The following is a 20,498-nucleotide window of genomic DNA, read 5'->3' as shown; positions in this document are numbered from 1 at the left end:
CCAGACCCGCCTGGGCAACACAGCAAGACCTCATCTCTAAGAAAATGAATAAATAAAAATAGGCCAGGTACAGTGGCTCACGCCTGTAATCCTAGCACTCTGGGAGGCCGAGGTGGGAGGATTGCTTGAGGTCAGGAGTTTGAGACCAGCCTGAGCAAGAACGAGACCCCCGTTTCCACTAAAAATAGAAAGAAATTATCTGGACAGCTAAAAATATATACAGAAAAAAATTAGCTGGGCATGGTGGCACATGCCTGTAGTCCCAACTACTCAGGAGGCTGAGGCAGGATTGATTAAGCTCAGGAGTTTGAGGTTGTTGTGAGCTAGGCTGATGCCACGCCACTCTAGCCCGGGCAACAGAGCGAGACTCTGTCTCAAAAAAAAAAAAAAGCAAGCAAGCAAGCAGGCTGATGTGAAAAGAGGGCAGTCAGAAGAGAGCTAAGGAGAGGAAATATTCAAGAAGACTCTGAAATTTTGAACAACAACAATCCAAAGAATGGGAGAGCGGGGAAACTCTTATCTCAATACTAAAAAAAAAAAAAAACAACCAAAAACCCAAAAGATAGAAAAGGGCTGTATCTAATGCTGTGCTTATGCAGGGTACTTTTCAACAGCCAGAAACCACGACCTGTATTCTCCTTACCGCATCTCTTTCTCTTAATTAGAAAACATGTTTATCACAACGTAAGCGAATATTCTGATTCAGTAGACTCCACCACCGATCTATTCACCCCCTCTGATCCAGGGCATCTCACTCCACAAGCGTGAACATCAAGTCCCACTCAACTATACATATAATCTATTAATAGAGAGGCTACCCTTTCTGGTTTTTTTATGTCAAAAGTTTGGAAAAGGCTGTATTACATCCTGACCCACTTTGGAGATTCAAAATATGAAGCACTTTAAAGGCTTCAGGAACTCATGGAGTTAAGTTACCAGTTTACACCGTTTAATCCAGCGTTTCCCCTGTTACCTGGAAAGCAGTGATTGAGTTAACTCATTTTCCCATTCAATTTTTCTGTGTTGAAATGCTGAATTTGTTATGAAATCATGAAAGTTTGCTGTTGCCAAGCAAAGTCATTTACACCAGCGTATCTGAGCTAAAAAAAATTGGCCTTTCTTTGCCACATGTAAATTTATTCTACATTTGGAGATTCATGCAAGGCAGCATGTTAGAAACTAGGCAGTGGGGGGGTGTGTTTTACAGAGATTAATTGGATCTATTTTGTGGAGTTTTTTTTTTTTTTTTTTTTTTAAAGAGACAGGGTCTCATTATGTTGCCCAGGCTGGAGTGCAGTGGCATCATCACAGCTCATTGCAACCTCAAACTCCTAGGCTCAAGTGATCCTCTTGCCTTAGCCTCCTGATTAGCTCAGACTACAGGTGCAAGCCTCCATGCCTGGCTTATTTTGTTGAGTTTTTAAATATACTTCTCAATAAGTCTGCATGTCACTAACTTTCTTCATTATGTTTTTCTAGTACGTGTATATTTCTCAACCAAATTCCTTAGATCACCCATAACTACTTGTATTAAAAATACAAACTCTGTTCCATGGCCAAGAGTCTATTCAGTCTGGTACTAGTCAACCTCATCTTCTACCTCCTTTTCCTACATTGCAAAAGCCTTCTCTCCGTTCTTTGAACTAGCCTTGACAGTTCTCCCTAACTGTAATAATACTCTTCCTCTAACTTGTTAGTGGGTACCATTCAGCTTTTAGCCCGCTGTCAACTCCTTCAAAGGGCTTTCCAAGACTACTATCTACACCAAACCTATTTTTACTGTGTTACCAGTTATCCTCACTTGAAGTCATCTTTTACGTATTTATTGTCTCTTGCACACACTAGACCGCAAGCTCCAGAGGGAGCTCTGATTGTTTATGTTTGCCCAGGACCTTCAACATTGCCTGTAATCCTAGCACTTTGGGAGGCTGAGGCAGGAGGATCACTTGAGGCCAGGAGCTCGAGATCAGCTTGGGAAATTCACACCCCACCCCCCATCTCTACCAAAAAAAAAAAAAAAAAAATAAGCCGGGTGTGCTGGGACACACCTGTAGTCCCACCTACTCCAAGGCTGAGGCAGGGAGGATTGCTTGAGCCTAGGAATTGTGACGCTGCAGAGAGCTATGATGATGCCACTGTACTCTATCCCAGGCAACAGAGTGAGACCCTGTCTCAAATAAGTAAAGAAAACCAAAACAACAACAAATTGTAAGCTTAGCCCTGATTTGAGTAACAAATCTGGGAATTTTAGAGAACATTCCACAGGCATTCACAATTATCAGCAAGATCAAGGTCTAATTGTTATCCTGTTTGACCACATGTGAAGGTGCTTTCACACTTTAGAATATTAGCAATATATAAAAAGTGTTACTGATATAAAAAAGACTCAAACTAGAAGTGAAAAATTCATTTTATCGCCTTTAAATGAGGGGATATTTTACTTTCTCCATAGAACTACCTTTGGGATAGTCCTCTACCAAAACACAATTAAAAAATAAAAAACATGTACCACAATACATCAATTATAATAGACTTATCGAAATTCCAAGTTCTTATTAAATAAAATGGCTGGACCTAAGTCTAGCCTCTTCCCACAGGCCCTCAGTTATAGATGAAGATTTTTGGAATAAAAGCTTTGCTTTTCAAGGCCATCTCACAGACATCTGTAACATAAGCTGATCCAGGATGTGTGCCTTTTTCTTAGACATTTCCTCCACATTAGAGAACCATTCCTGAGGCCTTACATCTCGGGGAAAGAAATCCAATGAATGAAAACTATGTGGCACCCACACATCAAGAACCTACGCCATGCTAGATACAACCTAGGAAATGAAACAAAAAAAGGAACCTACCCCAACATCTCACACATCAAGAACATACTCCAACACCTCAAACCACCCTCTGCTTTCTAATCATAGCAATACACCACTTAGAATCAAATCCAAACTCCTTATGTTGCCTACGAAGTCCTACATGATCTTGTCCGTGGATAATTCTCCCTTCTTCACACAGTTTAGGAACCTGGATGTTCCTCAGATATTCCAGTATTTCAAGCCTGTTCCTGTCTTTGAGCCTTTGCACTATTTCCTCTGCCTGGAATATTCTGTCCCCTCACCTTTTCATGGCTGGTTTCTGCACAAATGTCACCTCCTAAGAGAAGTCTTCTTTGCCTGTCACATCATTCTGTCACTTGTCACTATCTGAAATTATCTAATTAATTTATTTGTGTTGTTTCTTTCACCCACTGGAATACATGCTCCTCAAGGGAAGGAATCTTGTCCATTTTTGTTTCTTCACTGTATTCCCAGAGTTCTACTGGATGCTCAATGTTGTTAAATAAAGCAACAAATTAGTTTCAAAACTAGAGCACTGCTCTCACACCCATCCAATCCTGTATAGAAAATGGTTTCCCTCTGTGTCAGACCTCAACTAGCAGAAATCAAAGTAACAAGAAGGCCAGAGGGAATTCCCTTGCATTGATGGAAAGAAGTGAAAGATAAAGTGTTGCCGCCACAGTGGTTCACACCTGTAATCTTAGCACTTTGGGAGGCCGAGATAGGAGAATCACTTGAGGCCAGGCGTTTAAGACCAGCCTCAGCAACACAGGTAGACCTTGTCTCTATAAAAAATAATTAGCTGGGTGTGGTAGTGCACACCTGTAGTTCCAGCTACTCAGGAGGCTGAGGCAGGAGGATTGGGTGAGCCCAGAAACTCAAGATTACGGGTTACAGTGAGCTATGATTGGGCCACTGCACTCTAGCCTGGGCAACAGACAGCCAGGCTCTAAAAAAAAAAAAAAAAAAAAAAAGACACAGACGAAGGCTAAAGAGCACAAGCTGAATCCTCTTCTGTGCCTCCAAGCCAGAGTACTTGTGCATCTACCATGAGGCCAGCACATGTGTGTGGCACCCCTGGCAGGCCACTAGAGACACATAAGTCAGGATGGACAAGGTCCTTGCCCTCAAAGAGCTCACTTACATCCTAGCGGCTGAGAAAGGCAATAAACAAGTAAACAATAAGTAATCGCAGATGCTATGAAGTCCATCAAATTAGCTGATGTTGGTGAAGAGTTGAGGGAAAAACCTCCTTAGCGAGGTTCAATCAGGGGAGGCCTAAGGTGAGGAAAACTTGCAGGGAGCCAGTCTTGCAAGGATCTGATGTTAGTAATTCCCAAGCAAACAAAAGACAAGTGCAAATGCTTTAAAGTACAAATGAGACTGGAATATTTAACGGCGGAAAAAAAAAAAGGTCAGGAAAGCATAGCTAAGGTGTCTAAGGAAGAGGAAGATGTGGGGACAACGGTCAGCTCAGGTGAAACCTTTGTAAATCACGGTAAATCACTTAATGGACCCTCAAAACTACTTTACGAGGTAGATTACATTATTAACCCCATTTTGCAGCTAAGGAGATAGAGGCTCGGAGAGATTAAGTGACCAATTCTAAATTACACTCTTAGAGTCTGAGTCAGGAATGAACCCAGGTGATCTCACTCCAAAGCCCATGCTCCGAAACACCATAGCTTAGCGTTTCCTCAAAAATAGGGTAACTCCCATGTTCCTGGGCATTCATTATGTCTCGGATGCACGGACTAGAATTTAACCCTCACAATTCAGCTAAGTGAGACCATGGCGCCCATTTTACAGTCAGGGAGACTGAAGCACAGAGAGGTTAGAGAAGTGTGAATTCAGGGGCTTCAGCAGCGTCCGGGGAAAGAAGCGATCGCGAGGCGGCAGGCAGCCGCACACAGCCCGCAGCCCGGGCGGGGACAGGCCCCGCTGCCGCACACCCAGCTCACGCTACGGGCGGCCCCGGGCGCCGAGAACGGACGCGTGGGCGCCACCAATGAGGAGCGGCCGTCCCGAGCGGCGAGGCGGAGGCGCAGCCAATCAGCGCGGCGCTGAAGGGGAAGGGGCGGGTGCTCACGCCGCTCGAGTTAGGCCGCGTTTCTGCCACTCTCGCCCATCACAGGCCCCAGGGCCGCCGGGCCTGGGCCAGAAACCTGGGACGCCACAGGGTGCGCCAAGGCCGGTCTGCGGAGGCGAAGACCTTGCCTGAGTGCACCGCCCGAGGCATGGGCCCACACTCCGCCCTCTCCCAGAAGCGCGGTCCTCGCTTCCTAGCGCTCGGAAGTGCCGGGAACGCCTCATACCTTCATCAGCCGGACCCCAGGAGCAACCCTGCTAGGCCGTGAACGCCCCGCACCTCACCTCGTGGGGATACGGGAACGGAGGAGAGACTCCCAGCCGCGGACTGTAGCCGGCACTGCCCGCTCTTGCCGCCGCTCCGCCTCACATTCAAACCCCGGCAAAATGGCGCGGCAGCGAGGCAGCGGCCGGAGCGCATGCGCGAGCGGGGCAGAGGCAGGGGGCGGGGCCAGGATCGCCCTGGCCCCACCCAGGCTCCAAGGGCCAATCGGAACCCCGCTCTGTTTTTGCGGTGACGTCAAAAGTGACAAGGTCCGTTGGCTCTGACCATTCCCGTTTTCCTGAGAGGAACGCAGAATCAGCGAGTGGCTGCTGGTTTGGCACCTATTTTGATGTCAGGGCTTGGCACGTAGTGGCTCTTAAATGTTGAACTAACTGTCCAAAGTCACGCACATGGCGTCTCAGACGGAAGAGGACTTCCCACTCCTCATGGAGCTTCTGTTTTAGAGGGAGACATGGAATAAACAAATGAGTAAGAATTTCACATCTTGGTAAGTGCATGAGAAGACAATATACAACAGAATATACAGCAGTAACTTGGAAGGGAAATGGGATGCCCCAGGGAGCCCTCGGAGCAGGTGACAGTGGACCTGAATTTTAGCCAGGATACAGCTGAGTGAAAGATCAGCCTGGCGAGCATTCCACGAGGTGAGGATGGCAATAGCAATGCCTCTGAGGCAAGAATGAGCAATGCTGGGGCTTAGCGAAATAGAGGGTGGCAGGAGATGAAGTCAAGCCAACTGAATATTCCCTTGGAAATTCACTCCCCTCCTCCCCTCGCACCACCACTTACGCTCTTGGGGTTTGCTACAGCTCCTAACAGACTGTGTTGGAAAGGAAAGAAAATAACTCAGCCACTTGGAGGAGCAAGAAACTCTCATTCAAGTAGTTTCCTTTCTTTCCAAATCCTGATAAACAATCTGTCTAATGTGTGGAAAGACATGCTGAAAAGACACGTTATCTGTGGTGTGCACAACAAGAGGAAAATAATTCTAAGTTTAATTTGGATTCAGGAGGGTGTGGACACATCTGGTTATGCTTGGAAAGAACAAGTCTTCTTTTGGCTCAATCTCACTTTTAAGGCCCAACTGAGATGCAAGAGTGTTAATAGTTAAAAATTGAGATGTATCTGTTGGTTCTTACCTTTTTTTTTAAGTGGAAGCACTTTTCTTTTAAAATGTATGTGTACATGATGTGAAAATCCACACAATACCAAACAGTAAAACACTTGATCTTTAACTAATTAGGTGAGCTTTAGGCGATTATATTATTTATGTCCTCTATTCCTTAAAGTTTTCTCTATTTTTTTTTTCTTGGAGACAGTCTTCCTTTGTCATCCTGGGTAGAATACAATGCAGTGGCATCATCATAGCTCACTGCAACCTCAAACTCCTTGGTTCAAGCTATTCTCCTGCCTTAGCTTCCTGAGTACCTGGGACTACAGGCGCACGCCACCACGCCCAGCTAATTCCTCATTTTTTGTAGAGACGGGGTCTCGCTCTTGTTCAGGCTGGTGTCCAACTCCTGACCTCAAGCAATCCTCCTGCCTTTGCCTCCCAAAGTGCCAGGATTACAGGCATGAGCCACCACACCCAGCCTTAAAATTTTCTCTATCTGTTGTTCTCTTCAGTCTGCCTTTGGTTTTTATTTTGAAGCTGTTATTAGGTAGATAAAGGTTTGTGTTTTTTCTTCTTGATGAAGTCTGCCACTTGATAAAAAAAAGTATTTCATTGGCCCTTTCAAAGCTTTCCTCTTCCAATTCTGTCTTGTCTTATGTTAGTAATGTTGGGCCTGCTTTCTTTTGGTTAACAATTTCCTGGCATACCTTTTATCATCCTTTTATTGTCATTCTTCTTTTTTTGTATTATATTAGTTAAGAATGTGGACCTGAGTCAGATTACCCAGGTTAAGATCCTGACACCATCTGTGTGAGGCTGGGCAAGTACCTTATAATTTATTAGTTGCCTAATCTCTAAGATAAGATAGTAATAGTAACTTGCCTGTTAGGGTGGTTCTGAGGATTAAAGAACCAATATATATGAAGACCATAAAATAGCACCTGGGATGTAGCAAGTGGCCAAGATCATAGGCTGTTACGGCCATTTTGTGGCCAGGTAGAAGTGTATTTTTGTTGTCCTCCCATCTCTCCCAGTCCTCTGTTGCCCTAGATGGTACTGTCTTAGACCCTGGCTGTGCCCCTGCTTTAGATGGCTCCACTCCCACCCTCCTCCAGCTGCTCCCTCCCTCAGGGGAACAGCCCATGAGCAGAGTGGGTGTGCTCACCCACAACCTGTGCCGCCCCCTTTCAGACCACTTCAGACCACGCTTTAGTCGCACAGGCCCCTGGTCTGTGGAGAACCCTTGCCCGGGTCACTTCTTCAAAGGACGAGCTGCACAGCAGCTTGTGAGCACCCCAAAGCTGGAAGGGTAAGTAGGGGGCAGATGGGTGTTTGCAGGGGCTTTGGGCAGAGCTGGGTATCCATGTGCGCATGCCAGGCCTTGTGGTGCAGGCTGAAGCTGGAGGTGGTGAGAGGGTGCAGACAGTAGGCCAATTCCAACCCCCCACCAAATTTTCGATATTTATACTCACTCATAGCATGTGAGCCTACATTTGTATTTCTCCCCTAGGGCCTGCAAAGTGCTAAGTGTTCTCTGTCCACAGGCGCCAGGTCCCCACATTTACATCTGTCCATCCGCTCTCCAGCACATCAGAGCAGCCTTTCCCACCTGTGAGGTTTCTCTGGGGTGAGACCAAAGGTGCAGTGAGTTGCAATGGAAGGGTGGGATGGGAGTGGGAACTGTCGTGTGGCAGTGTCTGAGGCAGGCTCTAGACCAGGCTGCAGGGCCACGGGGCTCTTAGGCAAGTTTGTTGACCTCTCTGAGCCCCAGGTACCCCTCTATAAACAGGAGGGATGATGCTTAAATTGTGTTCCAGTCTGTTGGAAGGGTACAAATGCGGTGTAATTTTAAAATTACCTTTACAAATGCTTAAATAAGCGGCACGTTAAATATGGTTGTTCTGGCCCTTCCTCAATCAGTGATCCCAGCATCCTCTCTTTCATAAAATGGGTAAGCAGAAGTGATTTTTTTTTTTTTTTTTTTGAGACAGAGGCTCCCTCTGTCACCTGGCTAGAGTGCAGTGGCATCATCACAGCTCACTGTAACCTAAAACTCCCGGGCTCAAGCGATTCTCCTGCCTCAGGCTCCGAAATAGCTGAGACTACAAGCGCCCACCACCATGCCTGGCTAATTTTTTCTACATTTTGTAGAGATGGGGTCTCGCTCTTTTTCAGGATGATCTCGAACTCCTGGCCTCAAGCAGTCCTCCCACCTCGGCCTCCCAGAGTGCTAGGTGAGCCACCATGCCCGGCCTGTTTTTTTTATTTTTTTCCAAATTAATAATAGGAAGGCCAAAGAAAGCTGGAAATAATCTGCCACAAATTGACTTTTGAGCCTACACACCATGCTGAAGGATACTTATTAGAGGAAGGAAGACACTTTAGTTCAGAGTTTCTCAACCTTAGCACCACTAACATTTGGGGTATTCCTTGTCATGGCAGCTATTTAGCAGCATCCTGGCTTCTACCCACCAGATGCCAGTTGCTGTTGCTGTTCCCAGCCACACACCAGCTGAGACAACCAGAAACATCTCCAGACACTGCCACATGACCCCTCTGTCACTTGGGGACAGAACGGAAAACCACTGGTTGGCAGCAGGTTGAAAAACACTGTTCTAGATAGAACCCAGGCCTATCTGCTCAGAAGAGATACGGACTCTTTAGAAGCCTTTTCCAAAAGGGCTGTTTTTTTGTTCTTTACTGGGTGTACCTGAAATTTATTACCACATAGTAATTCACTAGAGTAAAATTTAGCAGTTTTACTCCAGTTAATAAAGATGAGAATGTATTTAGCCAATTTCAGCAGTGTAATGTTTTAAGTATAATAATGGTTTACAACTTTAGCATATTTCAGAAAGAATGGATTCTGAATTCAGAGGTGGTAAACCCAAGCCTGGGTTTTCCTGTCCTCATAGGTGAGGACCCCATGTGAACCTTTAAAATTGCCCCCCACTCAGTGCCCAGTTGGCCACCCTGCCAGTCTTGCCCTCAATGCCATGACAATAGATTTCTGTCCTTTGGTGAACTAACCATTGGTCAAATTAATAAAAAAAGTGCAGCCAGGCATGGTGGCTCATGCCTGTAATCCTAGCACTCTGGGAGGCCGAGGCAGGAGGATCGTTTGAGCTCAGGAGCTCAAGACCAGCCTGAGCAAGAATGAGACCCTGTCTCTATGAAAAATAGAAACATTAGCCGGGCATTGTGGTGTGCCTGTAGTCTCAGCTACTCAGGAGGTTGAGGCAGGAGGATCACTTGAGCCCAAGATTTGGAGGTGACAGTGAGCTATGATGACGCCACTGCACTCTACCCAGGGCGAAAGAGCAAGACTCTGTCTCAAAAAAAAAAAAAAGTGTATTCAAGAAATATATAATAATCTTCTCATGACCAGATTTTTTCCCCTTCACGGGGCGGGGGGGGGGAAACACATAAAAATTAAAACTCACAGGCTGGGTGTGGTGGCTCACGCCTGTAATCCTAGCACTCTGGGACTCTGGGAAGCCGAGGTGGGCGGATCGTTTGAGCTCAGGAGTTCGAGACCAGCCTGAGCAAGAGCGAGACCCCATCTCTACTAAAAATAGAAAGAAATTATATGGACAGCTAAAAATATATATAGAAAAAATTAGCCGGGCATGGTGGTGCATGCCTGTAGTCCCAGCTACTCGGGAGGCTGAGACAGGAGGATCCCTTGAGCTCAGGAGTTTGAGGTTGCTGTGAGCTAGGCTGACGCCACGGCACTCACTCTAGCCTGGGCAACAGAGTGAGACTCTGTCTCAAAAAAAAAAAAAAAAAAAGACTCACAATGGTCTCCCATTAACAATTCTATTTAATACAGAGGCCAAATTTTACCACCAAGTGAGAACTACAACCTTGTACCTGCCTTAAGAACAAACTCTAACCCAATAGTATGGCTTGATATACATTTTTTTAATTACTACATTAAAAACAGCTATATTTTTTAAAACTTTATTGATTTATCACCTGATCAAAGCATGGGATATTTTAACAGTATTATACATAATATTTTTACATAGAAAAATTTACATAGCATTTCATATTATATAATTCTGCTTATTCTTTCAAAAATGTATACATCCATTGGGCAAGGAATGCTTTTCATTAAATTACTAATATTAAATGCACTTAATCATTGTGTATAGATTAAACCAAAGTAACTATTAACTAACTTTTAGGCATTTTATGGAGGTAAAACATACATTTTGCACATAAAGAAATATTTTATGCAAATATGAAGATAAAATTTTTTAAAAATTAGAACACTGAGAAAAACTACACCTTTGATAAAGAGTGTTTTGTTTTTTTCCTTTGTTTTTTGGAGAGCAAAGACTTCCAGATGTATTCATTCTTTAAAATATTCAGCTTTGGTTTCTTTGTTTCAAAGCTGCTAATAACAAATCTCTAGGATTTCGTGTAAGTTTGAGCTATGTCTACTTTAACACAAATATTGAAACAGAATTCAGAAAATGTAGTATTAAGGATCCAGCTTCTATTGAAACCAATATCCATTTGCATCATAACAACAAACATTTGAATGAGATCATCATACTTTCACTTGTCAGCAGGTTCCTTTAATAAAGACTACTAAATGTTTAGCCATAATCACAAAAGAACAAAAAAAGTTTAGGCTTTTTTTTTTGCATTTTGTACAAAAGTCACCTTTCAGAGGAAAATGTGTTTCCAGATATTATTATACAATTTTCATAATGTATGTTCTTTGGTCATATGTGAGGAGTACAGGGAAAAGGTATATTTGACTCTAAAGATGCATATTAGAAATAAAATTTCCCATCCATGGTTTGCTGTTAAGATGCCAGAGCTGGTGATTTCCCTAACAGACAATGAAGAAAAAATTGCTCAAAGCAGCAGTATTACAACAAGTAAAAACTTCTCTAGAGACCCAGAACATATAATCAACACTTAAAGCATTCTGAAAAAGAAATAAGGCCTTGGAAAATGCTTCACTCTCCTCCATAACTCTGTTATATGAATGGTGTCCTGGCCCGATGTTGCAGAGTCGCACACACCCTTTTCACTAGTGTTTGAGTGGCACAAGCCACATTTACCATGAGAAAGAACAGATTTATTCACAAAAAAGAATTTAGGTGGAATGGCTTATTACTGGAAAGATTTCCTCTGTTTGTCACTGTCCGCTGACAAGAAAAATTACCCTGAATGGTTTTACATCCAGTTTTTTTAAAAGTCCATTGATGGTACAATTAAAATGCCTCATTCAGAAAATTAAATCTTTGAAAAGACAAAATTAAGAAATTCAAGCCTGAATGTTTCAGCAAGTAATAAAATGTACTGACACATTCCCTACCCTGCGAGAGGCAAAAATTAAAGAGACGGCAGGAATGCACTAAAAAAATCTTGTAGTCACATTCCATGAAGAAAATGCCATATGAGAACCTCAGAAGGAAAGGAAAAATCACTAATCAGGAATATAGCTGTATGCAAGATGTACTTAATGAATGAACATGCATATTTCCCATTTATACCTTTAGTACAAAAATCAATGGAGACAGATGACTGACTTGTTGAGGCTGTGATAAACTATGATACTAGGGAAAGCAGGGTTCCCGGTGCGGTGTAAAGATCTAACAGATTCCAGGACAACTTAAGTCCAATGGGCTAACATTTGCCATTCACAAATATTCTTCCATAGTTATTTCCTGCTAAATTATATAGCTCGTCTTATCCAATGTATGTAAATAATGTAAAAACCTAAACCTGCTCTTTTTTTCTTTGGTAGAAAAATTAAAATACTTTTTGGGAAAGAAAAAAGTAGACAAGAGTTCTGCTGGCTAAAACCAAACGTTTCTCAAGGCTGTCAAAAACAAAAACAAAACAAACTTAAGAAATTGGTCTCTTAGCAAGCAAAAGCACCAGAAATCCTTCTCTAAAAAGAAAAAATACCCGATCTTACAGATAGGTTCCCAAACTACTAACTTCTAAGGCACCAGAGTTGACATCAATACAACCCAATTTATAGGACTAAAGAGTGTAGGTAGAAGTCTGAATGTTTTAATCACTCTGTGTAACACTTCTATTGCTCCGTGCTGCTCTGGGCAAGCAGTGGATGAGGGCAGAGGATGACGTATGTGTTCTCTTTCTCACGGACTCGGAATAAATTAAGCTTCCAAATACACTGCTCGCAGGCTTCGGGCTGTACTTGCATACTGCCCACTTTTACACAAGCTGCATCAGAATTCAGTTCTACTGCAGTTTAGAGTATTGCACCATCATTAACATAATAAGGACCTCAGAATCTAACCCTGCGAAAGAATTCAGCTCCTAGGCTCAAATTAACAGACGTGCTGGGCACACGCCATCTCCCACCGTTGTCACAGTTCAGCTGTGCTGGCCCCGGGATGGCGCTGGTTCCACCCAGGACATTTGACTGAGGAGGTTCACAGGAGCAACTCTTCTCATGCACAGTCACTGTCCCTCCTCCAGGGCCCTGTAATGGGGACTGTGCAAAGCAGCGCTACTAACCATCCGTACACTCTTCTGAGGTAAAAATAAAAAGGTTTACTCAAAGATAAATGAACTCTGGTTAAATTACTACTTCATTTTTAGTACTACTTCATATATTAGATTTCAGAGTGTGTGAGATGGACAGTGTATTCTGGAAATTTTAATTTAATACCCATCCACAAATACTTACTTCAAGGAAGGCTAATCATCTTCATTAAATTGTTTACTTTTTCCTATAGACTTGTCCTCCCCAAGTTACTAAAAACAGGGAGCGCCACAAGGCACTACATTTTTTTTAACCTTGCAAGCTCTTAATTCTAACTTAATTGCTAAACTCTGCCTTCAATCAAATCTTCAATAGTATCTTTTTGTAAAATACTTTAAAAATCACTCGGACATTAACAAAACACAGAAAACAACCCTTCCTTTCCCTACCTTTCCCCAAACTAATCTAACTACAGCTGACTCATAACTGACAAAAACACTCAAACTTCTCTAACACACTCAAACGACAACAAAAAACCCCAGCATATTTTAGATGGCAGTTGGCCGTTATAAGAAATTTTATTAACATACTCTCTAATAATCACGAACCTATATAACTATGTTCAGTATTTTCAAGGAGAGTGACTTCTTCTGACAAAACATTTATAGCCAATCATGGGACTAGAAAATGATGACATGTGCAATGACAGATATGACAGTTTAATCAGTAAAATGGAATGACAGAGATGAAGAAAAAAGTAGACGAGAGTTCTGCTGGCCAAAACCAAACATTTTTCAAGGCTGTGTTAACTGGGTACGCAACAGTTTAATAAAATACCACAAGCCTTAGTTGGGGACTGTGATGGGACCAGCATAGAGGCCATCCTTATCCCGGCCATTCTGAGATCCAAGATGCCTAGTCCTTGTTTCTATGACCCTTCCCAGTATGTGCCAGTCAGAGATGGCATGGTGAACATTCTGCAGAGCTGCAGCAGTGGCCCAGAGGGGCAGGGCTACCACACTGAAGACTGTGTTGCTGGTACCTGCGATGGCTCTTCTGGAATCCATATCTTATACACAACACCTATCCGTAGGAAGAACTTCCGCAGAACTGCTCGGAGCTCAGGGATCAAGTCAAACTGCATAATCTCACACAAGTAGGGGTAGTACATTGAAGCATGTGCTTTGAACTTGAGGTGGGAGAGAAGCAGAGAGAGAAAATTAGACACGAAACTATTTTTTTGCACCAGTTTTTCAAGAGTGTTCATCTCACCCTGGAGCTGCTTTTTCTTGCTATTAGGAAGTTAATAAAAAAAACTTGCAAATTAGAACTTCTTTTAATTATATTTGACTTTTCATTATATTTGGATAGTCTTGCTACCCAAAGTCAATAGCTCTTTCATTTTGTAAAGCAAGTTCCTAGGTCTAAACCTAGTGCTTCACAATCTTAACCCTCTCGTCCCGCATTGAAAATGACCATACTGTTCCTAATAGCAACACACCGGTTTAAACTTCAGCCTTTCTCAACTGAGGTTCATCTAGAGAAAAAGCCGTAATATCCCAAGGCATCCATTGTTTGTAATGAATTAACTTATCTCCAGTGCACCTACAATGGTGCTAGTCATGGAACCATCCTTGGGAGGATTGAGAGAAGTTACTTAAACTCTGAGTGAAAAGCCAACCCAAACCTTACGTCCTAGAGGAGACATCAGAGTTTACTTGTTTATACCTTTTCATCATTTATTTTGAGGGTTTTAGTTAGAAGTAACAACAGGAGACTTGTCCAGGCCTCCCGATGGCTTTCAGAATTCACCGTGATGAAATAGGCAAGAGCTTCACTGCACACACTAGAAGAATTAGAGAGGGGGAGGCACATCAAACAACTGATTAACATCTCACACGCAGGGGAGAACTACTTATTCTTGCAATGAGCATTTACTGAACACCTGCTCTGGCTGTGCTATCTTGGGCAAATCACTGAGCCTCGCTTTTTCCAGCTATAAAATGGGGATAAATAACTGTACCAAACTCAAGGGGTTGTTGTAAAGATTAAATGAAATAGGTACAATAAAGATAGCTCAGGCCTGGCATATGGCTAGGGCTGGGCTCAATCAATGTCTGCAGCACAATTAGCACAAGAGCTTTTTATTCACAGTTAATTATATAACCACTGTTCTTGTAGCAATAGGAGGCTGAAGAAGTGGGAGGCTGAAAAGGGAGGATTGCTTTGCTTTAGGCCAGGAGTTCAAGACTAGCTTGGGTAACATTGTGGAGACCCTGTCGCTACTAAAAAAAAAAAAAAAGAAAGAAAGAAAGAAAAAGAAAAGGAAGAAAAAAATTAGCTTGGTATGGTGGCATGTGCCTATAGTCCCAGCTCCTTGGGAAGCTGAGGCAGGAGGATTGCTTGAGCCCAAGGAGCTTAAGGCTTCAGTGAGCTATGATCATGCCACTGCACTCCAGCCTGGGTGACTGAGTGAGACCTGCCTCTTCAAACAAACAAATAAAATCTACTGTTCTCTCCCCATAATCACAAACAATTGCTTTTAAAAAAACATGTTATGCCAAAAACTTGACATTTATGTATCTCCTTTAGAGTAACTTTATGAGACTATGTAGGTAATTCTCTGTTAGGCTTAAGTTGAAATGAGCCATCCTGTCTGTAGGGAAAAACAACAACAACAAAGAACACACAAAAAAAACATTGCTTAAAATCACAATAGTTTTGCATCTTCCCCCTTTTTTGGTGGAATTTATTATAAGCATGTTCCCATGTGAAGGAAAATTATTTTTTAAAAACCTAATTTTTGATGACTGTAAATATTCCGTCATATATACCATAATTTAGGACATATCATAATTTAGTTACCCATTCCACAGTGGAGCTGTTTATAATTATTTCTCCTCATAAGTCTGCAAATGAATAGTCTGTGTGGGAGTCCTGGTTCCTATTTCTAAAATATTTCCTGAAGTAGATTCCATAACAGTGCAATTACTAAGTCAAAGAAAACAAACACTTCAGGGCTCCTGAAAGAAAGATCTCCTTTCCAGAAAGGTCATGTCCCTGCACACTCCAACTAGCCGTGCAGGAGAGTGTGTGTCTTCCCACATGGTTGCCAGCACTGTGGGATACTGTTTTTAAATCTTAAAGGAAGCCTAGACATCAGCATATTGCTGGATGCCCAGGAAGCTGGGTAGCCAAGACCTACTTTTCTGGCTGGGGCTTTCTCACTGGTATCCCACTGTCTCCCTGCTGGTCTCCCTGCATTTCTGTGTAATTGACACGGGCACATCCTGGTACCTATATGATTCTAGTACATTCTTCTTGGAAAAAAGGAAAGATGGGATGTTAGAGCTGACAGTAACTCTAAAGAGGACCTTGTTCCAAGAGGAACAGTGACCTGCCCAAGGCCACAGGTCTTTAACCAGAGTCAGGACTTCACTCCAGCCTGCTGACTCTGAGGTCAGAGCACTGTTCACTGCCCACATTTCTGTGCCTTAATGAAGGCTTATGTGTGAAGCAGACAAGGCCCCGCTCTTCAGGGCATTAAGAAAAGTGAAATGGAAGAATCACTAAATAGAAGGAAAAAATAAAAAGGAAAATGAGGTGTCAGCATGTAGGCATTTTTCTCCTTTTTGCAGTATTATGATGCATTTTGTATATGACAGATGTGAAATTTAATTAGAAATCAATCTTACGTTAAAAGTCGCTGCTGTATTTCTTCCCAGGAATCCCTGCGGTTCTCATCGACATACATTCGAAACAGGATCCTCAAACAACAGGCCAGGCTGCTGGTTTCTTGTTTTAGAAGATTAGGTTTAGATTTGCCCTTAAAACCTACAGATCAGATAGTCATATAAATAGTACACATTTCTAGGAAAATGCTGACAAATTGTGTGGGAGCTAGTAATCTAGTTAGTTTAGGAAACACTGAAACATCTCATGTTCTTAATACAACTCAATTGTAATTATCTGATAAAGGCAGTCATGACTTTCCAAAAGTTATCCTCTGTATAAGATACACTTCATTCCTCAGTGGCCCAAACTGTTCTCCATTTAGACTTTGCTCATAAGCTGAAGCCATTAGTTTCATCTCCTCAAATGTAACATAACAGCTCTGAAGAATTCTAGCATTTTCTTTTTTCCCCCAGTTGCACTGAAGGACTATCTAGCATTTTTCTAAGTTGCAAGACCTTTTCTCTACAAAGCACACCCAACAACACATGTTCTTATAACAAAGCAGTACTAATCAGCTAAGTAGAAGGGTAAACCACTCTTACAAGCAAAACCTTATTATAGGCAAAGACATAAAATATCTGGATATTTTAAAGCCATAGAGAAAAATCACATTCTTTAATTGTGGGTTAAATAGGTATTTGGAGAGAAAATTAAAGTAATGGTAATAATAGAAAAATTATATAAAGTACCATTTTTGTGTAAAGTTCAAAATAATGAGAATCCCACCACCACCCCTGAAAAAATACAAATATTTACCTCCAGGATTTGTGTATTTATTTTTGGAGGCAGGAAAGAGAGAAAAACCCTTAAAAGCTTAAGAAAATTTATGAATGCTTTTGGTTTCTCCTAGAATGCCACACTTTTCATATATTTAACTTTGAATTTAATGTAAAACTTCTTGACTCACTAGATCAATTCAATTATTCAATTCTCTAACTTTGAATTTGTCTTTTCATCAAATTCTTTTTCTTTTCTTTTCTTTTTTTGAGACAGAGTTTTACTCTGTCTCCTTGGGTAGAGTACAGTGGTGTCATCATAGTTCACAGCAACCTCAAACTCCTGGGCTCAAGTGATCCTCTTGCTTCAGCCTCCTGAGTAGCTGAGACTACAGGTGCTTGCCACAAAGCCTGGCTAATTTTTTCTAATTTCAGTAGAGATGGGGTCTGGCTCTTGTTCAGGCTGGTCTCAAACTCCTGAGCTCAAGGGATCCTCTCACCTTGGCCTTCCAAAGTGCTCGGATTATAGGCGGGAGCCACCCCACCAGGCCCTTCATGAAATTCTTAGTAGGAATCTACTATGTGTCAGGCAGCATCCCTGGTACTGGGATAAAATCCATATAGCATTTCCCTTCTTTCTCCCTCAAGCATGAAAATATCTGGTAAATTATTCCAGCTGCACTTAAAATCTCAGGAATTTTCCAAAGGTTTTCATGTTTTAGGATGGTGACCAGTGTGGCCTTACCTGCCCGCCAAAGGACAGTCCGCTGCTCGTAATTGGAGTTGAAGGCCTTTGAGAATGAATGGGACTCCTGCAAGCAGTCCAACAGCTTGAAGAGGTGCTGGGAAGACATGTACTTATACATGCCCTGATCCTCTGTCTCTATGTGGATATCTGTATCCAGTGTGTCTTGCTAGAGGACAGAGGAGAGATAAGTGAAGAAGATGGAGTGGTCTTGGGCATTGTGATTGCAGACAAAGGCAGTCATGACTTTCTAAAAGTGATCCTCTCTATAAGATACACTTCATTCCGCAACACCAGGAACTATTTCCACTGAGACTCTGCTCACTGGCCGGTGAAGGAACATACTGGGCTCCTGCAGGACGGCAGGCTCGACTGGCCAAAGTTTCAGCTTCGTCAGTGCTGCCTTCATGACATAAACAGGAGCGTGTGTGTCTGTGGCTCCAATTATTTCACTACAGGATTGAATTCTTCTCTTTTTATTTTATAAAGAAATTAAAAAATGAGAAAATCAAAATGCAATATATGTGATAAAAGATGTGAATCTCAAACATACTAATTGAAAGATAAAAATTGGTAAGCAAAGCCCAAGTGGCATTTTTAGCCTCCAATCGGGTAATTACTGAACTAAATAAGCTCGAAATGACTGTGTTTGCAAATGTGAAGGGGAAAAAAAAAACCTAACACTTTTAAAACATGTATGAAATGCTAGAAAATTTTATTGAACATGTTGCCTAAAATTTGAGACATAATAAGGGATTTGGTATTTCTTGAGACTTCTAGAAATAGACCCATTCTCCTTATAAGCCAGAAGTTAAAAAAGGGAAGAATGTGTAATACTTCCCAAATTGATCTACAGATTCAACACAATCCCTATCAAAACCCCAGGTGATTTCTTTGCAGAAATCAATGAACTAATCCTAAAATTCATATGGAAATGCAAATGACAACAGCCAAAACAATCTTGCACAAGAGGCACAAAGTTAGAGGACTTCCCAACTTCAAAACCTACTAAAAGGCTACAATAATCAGTAAAGTGTGGTACTGTCATAAAGATAGACATGTATCAGTGGAATAGAGAATCCAGAAATAAACCCTTATATTTATGGTCAAGTTATTTCCAACACGAGTGTTGGAAAACTCACTGGAGAAAGAACAGACTTTATGACAAATGGTGCTGGGACAACTGGCTATCACATGCAAAAGAAAGAAGTTGGACCCCTACATCTCCCATCTTATACAAGAATGAACTTAAAAAATGGATCAAAGGCCTAAATGTAAGAGCTAAAATTATGAAACTCTTCAAAGAAAACATAGGCCTAAATCTTTGTGATTTTGAAATAGGCAATGCTTTCTTAGATTGGATACCAAAAGCACAAGTGACTAAAGAAAACTAGGCAACTTGGACTTGATCAAAATTAAAAACTTTTGTGCTTCCAAGGATGCCATAAAGAAGCTGAAAAGACAACACACAGAATGGGAGAAAATAATTGCAATTCATATATCTGATAAGGGATTAGTATATTTAGAATGTATTAATGTAAGAACTCTTATAATTCAACAATAAAAAGATAAATAACACAATTTTGAAATGGGCAAACAATTTGAGCAGACATTTCTAAATATATACAAATAACCAATAAGCACAAAGATGCTCAACACACTTTGCATCCACTAGAATGGCTATAATAATAATAATTTTTAAAAAGGGCAACAACAGCATTGGTGAGGATGTGGAGAAACTGGAACCTTCATACACTGCTAGTGGGAAACAGTCTGGCAGTTTCTCAAAGACGCAAACCTGGTGTTACCACATGACCCAGGAATTCCACTCCTAGATATATATCCAAGAGACACATGTCCACACAAATGTTCATAGCAGCATTATTCACAATAGCCAGACAGTGAAAATAAATGTCCATCAACTCATGAATAAATAAGCAAAATGTGGTATATCCATACAACGGAATATTATTTAGCAATAAAGAGGAATGAATAACTTTATGGACACATGCTACAAGGTAGATGAACCTAGAAAACATTATGCTAAGTAAAGGAAGCCAGACACAAAAGCTCATGTATTGTGAGTCCTTTTATATGAAACGTTCAGAATAGGCAAATCCATAGAGACATAAAGTAGATAAGTGGTTGCCAGGGCCCAAAAGGAGGGGGCAACGGGGAGTGATTGCTAACGACCATAGCATTTCCTTCTGCAGTAACAAAAATATTCTCGAATGAGACAGCAGTGATGTTTGCACAACTTGGTTAATATACTAAGACCATTGATTTTTAAACTTAAAAAATAAAAAAACCAAAAAGGACAGCTTATGACTCACAAATGTATTTTGTTCAGCAGTAATAAAATTTACATTAATCTCCCATATTTAAAAGACAGATTTCCTATATGAAAAAAATCTCAATTCCGGCTCCTCTTGAAAAACTGGAATACCATTACAACTTAACCCACTTGGATGGCAACACGCCCGCCCCCGGAGCTGGGAG

General features: G+C 41.8%; 2 protein-coding genes across 4 annotated transcripts in view; both read right to left on the bottom strand.

The window, feature by feature from the left end:
• CSE1L (chromosome segregation 1 like) overlaps nucleotides 1–5,320 on the bottom strand; it is a 40,897-nt gene extending 35,577 nt beyond the window's left edge. Inside the window, 1 exon segment of the mRNA XM_069496425.1 lies at nucleotides 5,208–5,320. The gene's annotated coding sequence lies outside the window, so the exon portion shown is untranslated.
• A 4,954-nt stretch (nucleotides 5,321–10,274) lies between these two features.
• ARFGEF2 (ARF guanine nucleotide exchange factor 2) overlaps nucleotides 10,275–20,498 on the bottom strand; it is an 85,171-nt gene continuing 74,947 nt past the window's right edge. For 2 of the 3 annotated variants that reach the window (XM_069496286.1, XM_069496287.1), the window contains exons 36-39: nucleotides 18,000–18,168; nucleotides 16,499–16,637; nucleotides 14,532–14,649; nucleotides 10,275–13,992 (exon numbers count right to left, since the gene is read on the bottom strand). In XM_069496286.1, the coding sequence (XP_069352387.1) occupies nucleotides 13,816–13,992; nucleotides 14,532–14,649; nucleotides 16,499–16,637; nucleotides 18,000–18,168 (603 nt within the window). In that variant the 3' untranslated portion in view covers nucleotides 10,275–13,815. The remainder of the gene's footprint in view (nucleotides 13,993–14,531; nucleotides 14,650–16,498; nucleotides 16,638–17,999; nucleotides 18,169–20,498) is intronic. The other variant, XM_069496288.1, reaches the window with a different exon arrangement.

This window comes from Eulemur rufifrons, chromosome 20, assembly GCF_041146395.1.
Source record: "Eulemur rufifrons isolate Redbay chromosome 20, OSU_ERuf_1, whole genome shotgun sequence".
Classification (NCBI taxonomy): domain Eukaryota; kingdom Metazoa; phylum Chordata; class Mammalia; order Primates; family Lemuridae; genus Eulemur; species Eulemur rufifrons.
The sequence above is the reverse complement of the archived record's forward strand: the minus strand, read 5'-3'. Positions and strand labels throughout refer to the sequence as shown.